General features: G+C 42.7%; 1 protein-coding gene across 1 annotated transcript in view; it reads left to right on the plus strand.

The window, feature by feature from the left end:
- The first annotated feature begins 8,971 nt into the window (after nt 1–8,971).
- pcp4b (Purkinje cell protein 4b) overlaps nt 8,972–15,888 on the plus strand; it is a 30,658-nt gene continuing 23,741 nt past the window's right edge. Inside the window, exon 1 of the mRNA XM_041941271.1 lies at nt 8,972–9,132. Within this exon, the coding sequence (XP_041797205.1) occupies nt 9,124–9,132 (9 nt within the window). The 5' untranslated portion in view covers nt 8,972–9,123. The remainder of the gene's footprint in view (nt 9,133–15,888) is intronic.

The raw sequence follows: 15,888 nt of genomic DNA on the forward strand, positions 1-15,888 counted from the left end.
TTTCTTGATGCAAAGACCACTTCCACTGTCATATACTGTATATGGGGTAAATATGATTAATTAATTAATTAATTCATCTGCACAAAAACTGGAGTGTGAAGACATGAACTTCCTGCGAGACCACCAGAGATCTGGCAGCCTCACAGTGCCTCCTGGAAGCGGCTCTTCCCAGCCAAGAAATAGTCAGGCACAAAACCCTCAACAAAACCACAACTTGTCATCTTTACAATTCGGTTTTTGATTAAGCAAACAACAAGCGACGTTATCTTTGGACAGAGCCAGGCAAGCTGCTTCCCCCTGTTTTCAGTGTTTATGCTATGCTAAGCTAACAGGCTGTTGGCTGTTGCTTCATATTCACTGTAAGACATGAGAGTGGTGTCTTTTCATTTATGAAGCATTTTATGGTAAAAGATGATCCCATAATGAGACCATGAAAATAAATAAAACAACATTATGATTTGCATCAGGTCCCCCTTTGCAGCGCTGATCTGCTGCAGCCATGTTTTTCCTCTCCTCTCACAAACACACAGTATGCATCTCATTAGCTGTACCCTACTTTGCCTTCAGTGAGCTGTGCGCTAATAGAAGCTGATTGGCTCCGTGGCTGTCAGTGCCCAGCCGCTAGCACTTATTATAAAAATGGCTCTGCACAGTCTGATGAGGAGGAGCGTCTCGCCACGGCGGGGTCGCAGCCACAGCACACGACGCCTTGACGAGACGGGGCGCATCACAAGGACGGGCGGTGACGAGGCGTGTGACGACCGTCGGGAGCACCTCAGATGAGGGGGATTTTGAAGAGAGGACGCAAAGAGGGAGAGAAAGGAAGAGCGAGGAAGGAGGGAGAGGCAATAGGTGTAGATCATGAAGAGGAGTATTCCAGGCCGGCAGAGCTGTCAGGTTTTCCCTGTGTGAGATTTCATTACACACCTGTCTCTGGGCTCGCCCGTGGTGGCCGAGCTCACAAGATTAGATTAAGTTGCCAGCCACAGTCATAAAAACAAGGAGAGTGTCCCCAGGCTCTAATGACACAATGTGTGTTTAGAGAGTGTGAGGAGGTACTTACGCACACACACAGACACACAGACACACACACACACACACACACACACACACACACATCAGTGATTGGTGGCCACATTTAAGAGTTATAGTACAACCTGTAAAGCTTAAATGTACAGAGGAGGCAGTAATTGGGAAGGGCAAAAGTTGAACTCTTATGAAATTGCTGTCTTATCAGCCTGTTAGACTGCAACATAGACCAGCAGCTCCATCCCTTACAGGATCTAAAGTTTAGTGCGATTTGTTGGTAGAATTTTGTTTGCTTAGAACGAGCTCTCCTTCTACAGAGGGAGCGGGTCCTCTTCCACAGAGTCCGCCCATGTTGCACCACCATGTTTCTACAGCAGCCCAGGACGGGTATCCAACCACTGACCTTTTGCATGTTTCGCAAGTTTTGGAACTTGCTTGGAAAGGGAGGTGTTTTCAGCTGGTTGCAATCTGCGACCTCACTGCTCGATGCCACTAAATCCTACATACTACAAACAATGCAAAAACGTTGCACATTTGTCTAAATGAAATTTCACTGTTGCAGAGAGTTGTTGATCTTTTATGTAAGTTAAAGGAGCATGGAGAAGCAATGTCTGACACACTCCTTAATGACAGAGAAGACATAGTAAGGAATTACTACACGGATGATCGTATATTGAATTAAAGCGTACAAGTTATGAGCTGTATAAATCAGTCTGTGCCCTTCCAGCAGAAGCAGCACAATCTTAACATTACATTGCACTCACACGCTCCAGCAGCCCTGACCAGAATTCTAAGAGCTGCGCTTTGAATGCGCGCTGCGTGGTTGAACTTTAATCAAACGCGTGGAGACAAAAGATGTAGCGCTGAGCGATTCTACGGCTCGAGGCGTACAGACACAACAACCTGAGACAAGAGAGATGAGGCCGCCTCTCTGCTCTTCTCTACCTTCCAGCTTTATACTAGGACTCGACCCCTGGCTCACAGAGGCACTAACAGACTGAAAGCCTGGAACCATTGGACTCCCGTCTTATCAGTGCAGCCCAAAATACACCAGTTCTGAAATCCAATGCTGATGGGATCCTGCATGTACAAGTTGAAAATTGACAGTCATCCAATGAAAACAAAGAACAAATAAAAATACCCGATCTCCACACCTCTATTATCAGCCCTGCTTCACACAGGACACACGACCTCCGGCATTGGTTCTTGTGCTGGTTGTCACCGCTAACCAATGGAGAGACACACTTCCTACAAATCCTGGGCTGGTGCTTGCGGGAAAGACGATCTTCTGCTGTCCGGACCTGAGCTTCGTGATGAACAGCCTCGTACACCCACCATCTGCGTTGCTCTTTGCCTTTCAACAGAAAGAGCTGCAGAAGTTCTTGCTCTTGAAAAGACGATGTATTTTTATCTCACTCTCAAACGTTTGTCCTCAAGCAATTTGAAGTTTTTAGTCCAAAGAAGCATTATTCCAAAGCAAAATGATCACCGTCTGTGCAGCTGAGCATTCTGAATGATTAGGACTGTGACATCCTGCTCTAATTAATTCTGCTGAGCTCGCCTTTTCATCTTCCTCATCATCTTCACTTTGCTCTTCTCCTTCCACACCTTCTTGCTCTGAATCAACTCACTCTTCCACCTCAGTTTCCCATTTTTCGCAGCCTGGCCACCTTTGATCGTCTCGCTCTTCTTCTCCCAGGCAGCTCTGATCTGGTTGTTCTCCTCCCGAGCGAGCAGAGGCCTTCCTGCCGGGAGGTGATTTGCTTTCCTTTCTTCTCGTCTCATTTTATAGTATCGCACTACCTAAGTGTCATCTTGTGCATTATGTGTTCTCTTCTTTTTGCTTTCCTCCGTCTTGATGTTTTTGTAAATTGGCAATTTCTCCACCAGAGAGCTCATTCTGGTTTTGTAGCACTGAGCGGAAAGTCTGTTGATGCTGAACGTCTTTTGCAGATTTATTGAACTGATCTTTTTATTATTCAATTAGCTGAACAAATTAAACCCTTGTTAACAGCTGAAATATAGACTATTATCCCCTCTCTCTTCTCATATCCGGCTAATTCCAGTCCTAACATTAACATTTACAATACTGGAAAGAGAATATGTGATGAACTGAGTCCATGTACAGCTGATGTGGAGGACATTGTTTACGGCTGCCAGTCAAAGCGAACAGTATTATCTGCGTGGAATTGAAAGCCATGGGTTTGTTCTTTTTCACAGTGGTGGTGATAGATATCAGGTCAGGTTAGCTACAGGCAGCAGTCTGAAACTGCAGCTCAGCTTCCTTATGTGGAGGCTGAAATAACATAATGATAAAGATAAATCACTTCCCGCTGCAGATACAATCACACTGTATAGCAGACTGCACGAGAAACCATCGTGCTATATAATGCCGCAGGGCGAATGTACGTGTGGACTGATTTGTACTTTGTGCTCGGCTGTGCATTATATGTCTGCTGATGTCCCCTGCAGTACACGGCGACTGTGAATTATACTTTACACTCGGCTCCCGTTGTTCAGACTGTGTGTACTGTGAAACTCCGTAAGCTGTCACTGAGTCTGCACCAGTGTCACAGAGACAAGTCTGTGTGCATCGATTGTGCTCAGTGATTCAAGGGACTGAGAGTCCCACTGCATGTGAATAATGCAAGTCCTGAAACAATTTCTTTTTTATTTTGGAATAAGCAGGTTTAATAAAAAAAAAACACAAGTTCTTATCAGGCAACACTTATCTCCAAATTTTGCGATTTTGAATTTTTCTGCTAAACTGAAGGAATGAGAAAATTTATTACTTCTTAAAATAATTAAACTATTTAACAACAGTCTTGGATTAGCTGGAAAATGCATTGTCATGGTTTTCACAGCACACTGACGCTACAAACATACAACATACTACACAACAGTATATAAAATAGTTAAAATTAGCTCAACTGTAAACATCTACAGCAGTAAAATGCAACAATAATATAATATCAGTAATATTAATCCATTATAAGGGATAGTAAGCACTGTCAGGGACTTTTCACAGACATATTTTCACAGTGTGGCATAAGTACTTTTACTAAAGTAAAAGATGGTGATACAGTGTGCAAGCACAAAATCAAAGATCAGCAGGTCTCTACATAATCAGTATTGTCAGTATCTCTGCTGTACAGCTGAACGGATCATTAGTTTTTTGTACTTTAGATCTTATTTTCTAAAGCAACAAAATTATTTGAGATGATAGAGATTATGTGCGAGCAGACAAGCCTAAGATCCAGCACCTACTTCCTGAAGCGTCTTTGACCAAATCTGAGAATTTCCCAACCGAGCAGGAGGTCCTCGCCGAGGAGTTTCAAACAAAAGATTTTCTCTACATTTTTCATCACAATAAATGAAATACAATTATATGAAATCAAATACAAATTGCATGAACAGACCATGCAAACACTGTGTTAGTCTGTCTCTCAATACTTCCTGACTTCCCTAACCTGTCTGTGACAATCGACCCCCTGCCCTCTTTAAAACACATCACTAATTTATGCCTTCAACTTCCCTAACAGCTGGACACTGTAGTTTGTGACAAACATGACTAAAATAGGAGTAAACTGTGATTTCACTGTGGATGCACAAACAAAACTTGGTTTCTGTCTTGCCATGGGATTCAAGAAAAATACAGAATTTTGCAGCCTCATCCTTTAACTTTCTTTTGTTTTGCTTGCTCTTGTGGTTAGAAAGACATCACTGAGTAGGATTTACGCTATTTCAGCCGCCAGAGACCAAAGTCAATATATGTTCACTGTTAAATGTGAGGACTTTACCACATCAGGATAAATAAAATAATCAGATATTGTGTGTCAAACACATTTTTGATGTCATAAAATTGTATTTCGAATATGTTTTACATTTTCAAACAATAACTGACTCTTGGTCATGATGAAATGATGATGACTGGTGATATATGTTTGAGTTATTCTGGACAGTTTCAGCTTGGTCTGTGAAGACGTTTATTTTTATCCACATTGCTCTGCAGCAGGAAGGACACTGAGGTCACTGTCTTTGTTTTTGTGTACCAACCTGCTGGGCTGAGGTTGGCTTCTTCAGACAGACGGGGATGAAAGGAAAAACTGTCTGTGGTTGAAATGCTCTCTGTGTCTCCTTTAATAAAGGTGAGATTGATCCTGTGTGTGTCTGTGTGTGTGTGTGTGTGTGTGTGTGTGAGCTGCTTCATAGAGGAGATATGGCACAGTAACGTTGCTGTGCACACACCAGGTTTGTTGACTTTCATGTTTTTGCCGCAACAAAAATCTTATCACACCAAAGTGGAAAAGCGACACTGTGAACACATATGTTCTAGCATTTTAAACATCATCTACTATTGTTGCAGCACTTTTTTTAGAAAATTATCATAGTTATTAGCAGGATCTTAATGATCAACAGCGCTGCTTTTGTGCTTGTTTCATGTTTATTTTGCATTGTGTGAAGTTTGGGACCCCCTTGAAAATGAGATGGTACATCTCAAAGGGTTTATCCTGATTTAAGAACATTTTTTTTTTCAAAAAAAAAAAAAACAGGAATTAAAAAGAAGCAGTTTTGTTGTGTGGAAAAGAGAATTAGGAATAACAGAAAATATTACACCATGTATGGTATGATATGTGCATGGCAAACTCTGGATATTTTCACAGAGGAATTTTAAATGACAGATGGCATGGGCTTACGGTGTGTGTGGGGCTTCCAAACAAAACAGCAAAATCATTTTGATCTTGGAGAAATCTATGCAAATGTCTACAAAAGGCCTAGTTTACATACATTTCCATATGTGTGTGTGTGTGCATCACATCCTCAGCACACACATACACACACGACGCCGAGTATGAAAGAGTGTAAAAATAGATTCTGTGCAACTCTCTGAGGGAGGAGTATCCTCAGCACAACAAAGCAGAATAAAGGTGTTACTTCCGAATAATTCATGAGTCAAACCCTGATGGAAATCTAGCAAAAAAAATAACCAACTTACACAGCGGATGTAGATAGAAGATCGAGACTAAAGAGACCTGGTAGAAAGTTGAAAGGAGCAGGGAACAGCGTGATATAATCATTCGAGATGATACAACTTCAGCTTTCAGTCGCTGTACGTTTACGCAGTGTGGAGTGTTGTTTGGTTTTAACTTTACAGGAGCAGGAATGTGCATACATTGTGAAGACTGTTAAAGCACTAAGTGGAGCGAGTTTTTTTTTGGTTTAACGTGTTAGTTACTTGAGTTTTAGTTACAACAAAAGAATCCAGATGAAATCCTCCGTGCTGAACTGCCACCACCCCCCTCTGTTCTGTGGGTGACCTTTGACATCTGGAGACAACTGGGGAAGATGAACATTTTACTTTGGGGATCAGAGCAGTGTCAGATACAGATTTACTGTGAAGAAATAAAAATCCACTGAGATCAACAACAGTCATATTTATGTACGTGAACAAACTCAGCATGTTCCACTACAGAGGCTGCAGTGTAACAATCCATGATGCAATATGTGCCTCACAAAGCTGACATGAGTGACTGCAGAGTCGTGGTTATCAATCCTGGATCCAGAGCCCCGAGGGTTCATATTACGGTCATCAAATCAGAGACTGTTTTCTTCAGGCAGCTATTTTAATCAGGTAGTTACTAGGTAGGAAAAACATGGCACACACACACACACACACACACACATATGCACACACGCACACACACACAAACATATACAGAGTCTTGAGTTTTGTCCCCATAAGGAAGGCGAGCCACCACAATGTAACTGTGTGGATGGATTTATGTCCCCACAACACGAGTAATACACATCCTCACACACACCACACACACACATACACATTGCCAGTATACATTTCCCTTTATGTGCCCCCTCTATCCACTGAACACAATATACAGGCCTTTGTTCCCCCGACTTAAACATCACTTCATGCCTTCAGGTGTCGTTCACTGTCTCCCGTGGGACTACCAGCTGCTCTCCCAAAATGTCCATCTGATGTCTCTCCGCCACTTGCTGGCTGACAATATGCCCGCTCGTAAATGTTCCACTTCTGTTTTCCCTGTGGATGAAAAGCAGTTGTGTTTTTTTTCCTTCCTGATGTCGTCGTTTCCACAACTCTGATCGTTTACCTTTAATAGCTACTGTTAGATGCTTTAACATTTGGTTATGTTACAGACCTGATTTACAACCTGAAGTTATACCTTTATGTAGTTGGGCGAGGACACTCATTAATGACTTTTTCCTGAGGATGCACACATCATGCCTAATTTGTTCTCTCGGTCAGTTTCACAATATTGTTCCACCAAAGACATTTTCTAAGCCATAGAGGTTTCCCTACATTGTCCATATGTCTGTACACTTGGAACTATGCCTGTGCAAAGATAAACATAGTTATACTCTAAATATGTACAAGTGTCAGGGGAAATAGCCATGTGAATGACTTGCACGTTTATTTAAGTTCAACCGGAAGATGCATGTTCCAGCCTTTACTGTCCCTGCTGAATTGCCTTGAATTTTCCTTTAACTGATACAGAATCAGCTAAATGTGGATGCTGGGGTTAAAGTGGCAGTGCTGGATTTTTAGTCATCTAGCACCTTCAGCATCTCAGCCCCCGTTTTCTGCACAAAGTCACACTACTGAGCCACTGGAGATCTTCTCTGCTGTTAAGTTACTGCAAGTGTCCTGTCCTCAGCTCAGCTATGGCGCTACATTGCAGGCATCAGAGGTTGTGCAAACTTCATAAGCTTCCATGAAGAACATCTCCTTGGCAAAAAAAACTGACTTCCTCTCCGTCCAACTGTCTAAAGTGGAGGAATTTGAAGCGTTTAAAAGCCATTTTCAGTGCAGATCTGTTCCAACCTGTCAGGCGTATTGACAGTCGCCCAGAGACGCCCAGGTCAGAGCAGCAGAGATGCTAGGCTTCGTTTGTAATCGGTTTCCTCCTCACCCATCCATCACGATTCCGCTGGGACTCCAGTGAAGGACCACACGGACGCTGACCAGCCTTCACGCCGCACCCACATCAGAGCTTTGTGAACTTTGCTCCTGTTTCTCTCCGTCTGAAACAATTTCCATTTAGATGTGCAGGAGCCAGATGGAGGCTGCCCTCTGGAGCTGCTATTTGGATGTTCAATTTGATGAACACCGCCTGCATTGAATTTTACAAATGGTCGTATGGATTTAGGACAAACGATAATTAGCTACCTCAATTTGTGAAATTGATGTTGAAGGGAATGAACAGGAGGGAATGGACAGGGCTGGATGCAAACAGATTATACAGCCCCGCTAGAAAAAGGCACGGTTGCTTCTGAAAAATCACCAGCACTCTTTCTTTCAGCTGAGGAATTTAATAAAGTTAAAACGCAGAGCTCGGTCTCCCTGATGCAATAAATTTAACATACTGTTGTTTGGGAATTCAGCAGAGAAAATCTAATTATCTTATTATACCACAGTAAACCTTTACTAGATACAATTAATACTACAATAAATGTGAGGGCAATGGCAGGCAAACACATTTCATAAACACAAAACTATAAATGTAGAGACGTTATATAAACATTGTAGTGGAGGGAATAAGAGAAGCTCATTGTGTTCAAAGGCAAACCGCACATATTTGAAAGGGAGGATAGAAAAACACAACATAATTTCACTTTAGAGCTTCTGCGATGGAGCTCACACCCACGCCTTAGTGCCACACGCTCAGATGGGAGTGACAATGGTGCATGTGGTGAAATAAAAATGTCTATTGATGACACGGTGACTGGTGCATGAAACGCGTCCCAGCGCTCACATTTGCGAGTGTTGGTGTTCATCAAGAGGAGAGAGATGCTCCGTTTGGCTGATCACGATGAAAAGGGCTTACACAGCGTATGAATATTTGAAGGAGCTGGGTGGTGACTTGGGAGACACATTTGCCCACGGCGTTCCTATTGGTTTATTGGTGACGTGATGACACGGAGGAGTTGGGCTTAACACTTTATAAAGCTTCTCTGTCCGCGGCGAGCCACTCTTTTAAAGACTACTGTTGCTGAAACTTCTCGTTCCGCAACTCGCGTACTGGAAGCAGCCGAGACACCTCTACATCACCGTCCACCATGAGCGAGGTAGGACCATTTTATGTTTTAAAAGAAAGACGCGTCGGGATTAACCCATTTACGCACGATCCGTGCGCTAATGCGCAGAGGGAGACGGCGTTCACGAGAGATTTAACAGCGGGAGCCGCTGTTGTGGACAGATTTGCGTTAACTGATGAGATTTCTCGTCCGACATTTAGTGTTGCGGCGCGGATATGATCCATTTGCGTGTCAGATAATGTGCAGCTGCTCTGTCAAAGTGCGCCCAGCAGCATCAGCCGGGGAGCGCCATGGCGCGTGGGCTGTTACCCCGGAGCGGCAGAAAGGTGGATTTACGATAGAAAACAGTATTTATCATGTTTCACTACAATGCTTCAGAGCTGCTTCACGTTCACAATTTGAACTAAACTGTGGTTTTGCACCAACTTTAAGGAACACAATGTGGCGAAGGTTGAGCGCTCATTGTGACAGAAGTGAGCAGTTTCTACTGTGAGCGGGGAACTTGCTCATTTATGATCTCTGCTATTGTAGGGGTACAGTGAGCCTGTTGAAATGTTTTGCAGGTGATTCACTTGACAGCGCGCACTTTATTGTGCCAGTGCAGGTGAAGAGACGCTCGGGTTGCACCAACTGTCCTGTATATTACTGCTTTCTTATCATTTGTCTCAGTATAAATAAGTCAGCAGTCCCGGGCATCAGAGATCTAAGACCACAGGGGGGTTACAGCTTGCAATGGAAAACTGCTGTTAGGTTTTCCCACAGCAGTCACAGATGTTCCAGCTCCATTCATTTGAATGTGAAAGGGAGGAGGATATAAATAGATCTTTTTATTCTGCACAAACTCTAAAGTTCATTACCTAATGCCCTGGAGTATTCTGTTAATGTCACTACTAGTGTTTTAAGTTTGGGTAGTTGTGGCACTAATTTGAGAAATGTCTTGCACATTATAAAATGCCAGCAGATGGAATATTTTATAAAAATATTGCATATAGCGATGCAGCCTTGGCATGAACACCCCAAATCTGATCACATCTTGAAAGGAGCTGATGCTCTGATCTTTATTTTTTCTCAACAAAATGACTTTTTCATCTTTTTTTGTTTTGCTTGTCAATTGAGCGACGCTGTCATAAGACTTACCAGCAAGCAAGTGACACCTCAGTGTTTGAAATATTCGCGCCTGTCAGCAGATTGTGGGACACCGAAGATGATCCGTGAACACCTCTCGGCAGTACGCGGCAGGGACGTGGACAGCTGGCTTCCAGTTCAGTCAGCCAGTACAAGTTGTAAACGACAATTTAGCACACATCTGATCTCAAGTATTAATATTACAGATTGAATGAAAGTAATACCAAACAATACAATGAGGAAATTGTGCCACTCACTGCTTGCTGTGACTGAATGTGAAAGACTTTGCCTTCCATTCTGCTCTGAAACACAGCTTTGACATCATTTACAGTGTGATCTGCTGCACATTAGGACAGGAGGATGGGAGAGGAGAGCGTTGACTACAGCTAGGACTTATTTCACAACATTTAAAATGCATTTGCAGTTGTGGGAGTATTTGTTTGTGCATGTATATGAGGGTATATATTTGCTTTTTTAAAAGTATATGTGCTCACATTCAAATTTGTGTTTGTCGATTGTCGTTTGTCGTACTGACGTTGCGAAAACGCAGACACACATGTATGCACAAAGGACAAGTTGGACATTTGAAATGTTAAGAGTCATTTGGCTCTACAGAGCGTGTAACAGCAGCAGTGAATCTCCTCTGACCTGGCGCTTCAAACTCAGAGGTACCCGGATGGAAAAAATGTCCAAAAGCACCAACAGCAGGTTAAAAAGCAGCGTTTTCTGGGTTCAGTCCTGCAGTCCAGCGGGTGTGCAGTCATTCCCTCAAATGGACCGGTGGTAGATGTCGCCTGCACTTCCCTGCGAGCTGTTTGTAACAAGTCATTCACCCGGCCGCCTCAGGAAAAGATTAATTCATGGAGCACACACAACAGGAGCTAAAGCAGCTTTTGAATAATTGAATCCCTCGCCGGCGGAGAAATCACCTGAGCCTTTTGTTTGGTGATAATGTGCAAAGTAAAGAAAAGCTGCCGTCTCCTCTTGATTTTTTGGGGAGAACACGACTCCGGTGCGATTGCGAGAAGGAGGAGGCGTAGGCGGTGGAGGGGACGTGGAATGATTTTCCTGCTGAGCTGATGTGCTTTGTCAAGTAGCGAGCAGAGTGGAGAAGTTCTCCATCAAAGTCATGAACCAGCCAGCAACCGGAGCGGAGCAGCTCTGCACGTTCTGGATGGATGAGTCTCGCAGCGGTCAGCACTGCAGCGCTGCCTCCCCCATCCTCACCCCACGCTCTGCCCTTGGTCTCCCCTCCTCCCTCCGTCTCCCCCTTATCCACACACACCTGCACAGAACAAGAGCAACACTCCGCGCCGCGGTGATGCTGTTCCACAAACCGCACATCTCACATCTTTACCCTTTGCTCATTCTCTCTCTCTGTCTCTTGGCGAAACAACTTTAAACAACAACTTTAAAAAAAACAAAGCTTTAAGAATCCAGCAGAACAATCTAAATCCCTAAAGCTGACTTCTTTCGGTGTGTTCATGTCAAGGAGGAACGAACAAGCTGACAAGAGAGACTGGAAAGCTGTCAGGAGCTCCAGATGGTGGAAAATGGCTGACTCAGACACTTTACGACTTTTTTTTTTTTGTTGCACTCAGAGTAGAGTTTAAGCTACTGACAAGGTTACTAAACATCACGATGGTCTTCAGCTCTCCGGGGTCTTCAGCCGGGACCTGCTGTTTGCGCTTGCTCCCTCTCTGTGCTGTTGTGCTCACAGATTTGACATGTTTTAGATTCTCCAAGATTACAACACGGTGATATTTAGACCCCCTCAGAATTGCCCTTTTCACAGCAGACAGTGAGACGTGTCCCAACAGGATGAGCTCAGGTGTTGCTAATAAACTTGCTGCAATTCACACAACGTTGACAGAATTGGAAGAACAAATGACCTCTTGTTATTTTGTGTCGGATAAACTCCCTGGAGACGCTTTATTCCAAGATGGCTGCCCGTGCTGTTGGCCTTGTGGTCTTTTAAACTGTTGACATGAGCATCTTTGTGGGGATACTGGATACAGTTTCACAGTTCGTTAACACGTGAAACTGTAACTGAATCAGTTGCATTAGATTGGATTTTTTTTTTCCATGTAGCTTGCAGCTGTTTTGCCCACTGTATGTTGACACTTCCTGTAGTTATCGTCACCAAGTTGCTGTTAGAAAAGCTCGCTATCTCTGACTCAGAATTCCAGCTCAGAGGCTGCCGTGAGCATTTTTTTCCCGCTCGGTAGCTCGTAATTACAGTAATTAATGATGTGACATGAACACAAGTAAGACTGACCAGTGAGCCAGCCCTAAAAGTGGCACTAACAGCACTGATTACACCTGTGCTTCACCTGCTGTGACACTGTATCCTCTCAAAACACTGAATGCAAGATCATTAGCTAAGCTAAGATTTGCCGCTAAATGGAGACATCCACACATGGTTGGAGGCTTTCACAGTTGCCTGTAGGTGGTCAGCGTGTGTCTGTAGGTTGGGTGACTTTGCGCTGGAAAAAGCCACTGTGAGGAGTTTCTGCTCATTCCCGCCAAAAACATTTTCCAAGCATGCTTGAACTCATGTTGACTCACAGGTATTTTCGGATGACAAAATTGCCCCCTGTCGTCCCCTGCTGTTACTGACTCATAACTAAGCAGTCATCAAGGCAAAAAAGCTCATACGACAGCGGCCGATCTCTCGTTTCTGTCGCTGTCACATCACCTCCGTCAGCATTGGTGAGTGCAAGAAGCAGCGTTTGGTTCTGACTAAATTAAGTCAAAAATTTTCAGTCTTATTGATCTTACTTTGGCACCTCCCAGCCATATTCCACTCAGTGCTAATTAACACCGAAGGAGCGTTGTTACATACTGCTGTATGCACACAGATGTGGTGGGTGTATTTATAAGCAAGTATAAGTGAAGTTGCATGTATGTGTATGTGCATTCGAGAACCAAGTTTTTTTTCTCCCACTATTAATTTTTATGACCTGCAACATTTTTGAACAAGTTTGCCCATCTGGGAATGGACAGAAATGGTAATTAGCTTGATTAGTTATTAGCATAAACTTGGCCTTGATTGGCTGCCAGATCATTACAAGCACCAGCTTCTTTGGAGATTTCGGGTTTTCAGTGATTAAAAAGAAAGCCTTTGGTTATGTGGATGACTGCAGTGAGAAATCAGTGGCAGTATTCAGGCTACTCTGAATTAGCCCTGCCTTACTTTGAACTTGGCTGAATTCAACAGCCCATGGACAGGAAACATAAATTTGACAGAAAAAGCTGTTTAATCCACTTTAAGCAGAGATTGGAATTTCTCTAAGTACTTGGACTGAAATAACCCCGACCGGGCATGTAATGATGAGGTCATCACATTAATATTCAGCACGAATCCGGCAACTCTGAACAGCTTCACAGGTTTTAGGAGACTTCAGACCTTTGCTTACTTAGCAAAGCGAGCCTATTGAACTGCGCTGCACTCTGTGGGTGATGGAGAGGCTTGTTGGGCATGTTTTAGTGAGAATCACTGAATTTCACTCAGTTTCTGAACTAATTTTAATACCTTCGAAAGAAACTGCATTCTGGCTGCACTTTCACGCATCATGTTTATTAAAGCAGTGGGAGTAATGGCATCCATTTTCACTCGTGGTCATTATCTGGCGTACTTTTGGGAATGTTTTTTTTTTTGTTGCTCCCAACACTTTTCTTCTCAGAGTTAAAGCATTTGTTCTTAATCCCATTTTAAAACTAACAAGCCTTAAAACTAAAAAATGTGCTTTTCCTCCACAAGAGAAAATAGTGGCAGTTATTTGTTAACCAGGTCAGAAAAATCAAGCCCAGTGATGTTACATTGGAAATATAAGAGTTTGCAGTTTGTTATTGTGATTATAGGCAGCACATAGGGCTGGTTGCACAAACACTTTGGCTTAGATTAAATAAGTAGTTTGACTTGAGATAGGCATTTAATCTGCTTTGTATTGTTCTAAGTAAAACTATTTATATTGGCATGAAGTTAGGTACAGACATTCATGCCCCCCTCAGGATGAATTGTAATCACCCAACTTTTCAAAGTTTGAATTTGTCTACCACTTTGCTTTAAATTAGGTTTGACCACAAGGAGCATGAGGTGCACGCTGTCCTTTCTGAGGGTAGAAACCAGCATTTATGATTTGCAAAAGCCAAAAAATAAGTCTCTTTGGAAATAAGTCCTTCCATGTTGGTAAACCTACAACAGGAGCTGGTCTGCCCCCATATGCAAATATTAAGCAGCTTTAAAGCATGTACTGCTGGATTAGGGGACTTTTGTGGATTGAGTAGATGCTGTGCTGCGGCCTCCGCTGTTGTCAGGCAGATTCTTGTCCGCTGTCCAACAGGCAGATGGACCACACTCGAAGGGATTGTTTTTCATCCTAATGGTACACAAAGTTAAATTGACTTGGCTTTATTAATGGTCTAACATGTGACTTATTGCGGTCAGTCTGTCTGATGCTGCTGTCATGGACTGTCTGTGCTAGTAATTAAAGTAATGTGATGACATGTTGCATCTACAGATTGTTTTCTTGTTTTAATGTGATGGACTGTTTTGTTAGTTTCAGCCACATTTGGATCATGGCTCCATTGTTGGATTCGCTTGGTCCACTTTGGTCCAGGCTAAAATATCTCAACTACTATTGGATGATGAGTACACACAAACATGTCCCCACAATACCTTGCTGACTTTTGGTTAACTATAGCGCCACCATCATGCCAAAAATAATTATTTGTAAATAATGAATTTGTCCAATACTTCGGTTTATGATCAAATACCTGTAAAACTAATGACACTTTGTGTTTAGCAAATGTCAACATGCTAAACTAAGACCAGCTCTTATATATATCATTTACTATGCAACAGAGGTGTTTTTTAATATCATTTTTAAATAAAAAGCTTTAAACCGCTAAAACGATGTATTATTGCAATTGTAAAGCAATTACATCAGTAATCTAGTACTATTGGCATATTAATTCCCTGCATGTTGATTCATATCAGGTTTAGTTTCCCCCGTGAGTGTAATCAACAAACACTCCATCAACCAACACAATCTTTATCAACAGCTAAGAAGATATGAACGGCAATTTACTCAACCGCAGCATCATAAATCACTTGGACTGGTGCCGAACACACAGTGAAACTAATACACACTGGGTGGTTAAGTGACTGGGATGAAAACAATTTTTGTAATGCAAGTGTGGCTGCTGTCTGATTATTATGCAGCCATAAATTCACCAGCTGTGTACACAGGGCTGATGAGCCCCTGTTCCTCGGCTCCACAGATTGCGATGTAAAGTGAATCAATAAAATGAATTGACATCTTTATTAGGGACGTTGCTTTGGTGAAGTGCTGTGGAAGGTGTTTACCGAGCTCTTTTCATCCCGCGGCTGATGGATGAGCTGCTGTCAGATTAAACCGCATGAACGGCAAAAAAAAAAAAAAAAAATCCTCTTCAAGTTTATGTTTCTGCACATGGATGAAAAATGTCACATTTAAAATGAGAAAATTACCAAAAAGTGTAAGTTATCCTGCATCAGTATTCAGATTGTAGCACAACAGATTGGGATGTGAAAGGACAGTTTGACAACCAGGTGTTAATATATGATAACAGGCAGCGTAGTCATCTTTCAGTCGTGTAAATCACACGTTTCGGCAG

Source organism: Chelmon rostratus, chromosome 7 (assembly GCF_017976325.1).
Source record: "Chelmon rostratus isolate fCheRos1 chromosome 7, fCheRos1.pri, whole genome shotgun sequence".
NCBI lineage: Eukaryota > Metazoa > Chordata > Actinopteri > Chaetodontiformes > Chaetodontidae > Chelmon > Chelmon rostratus.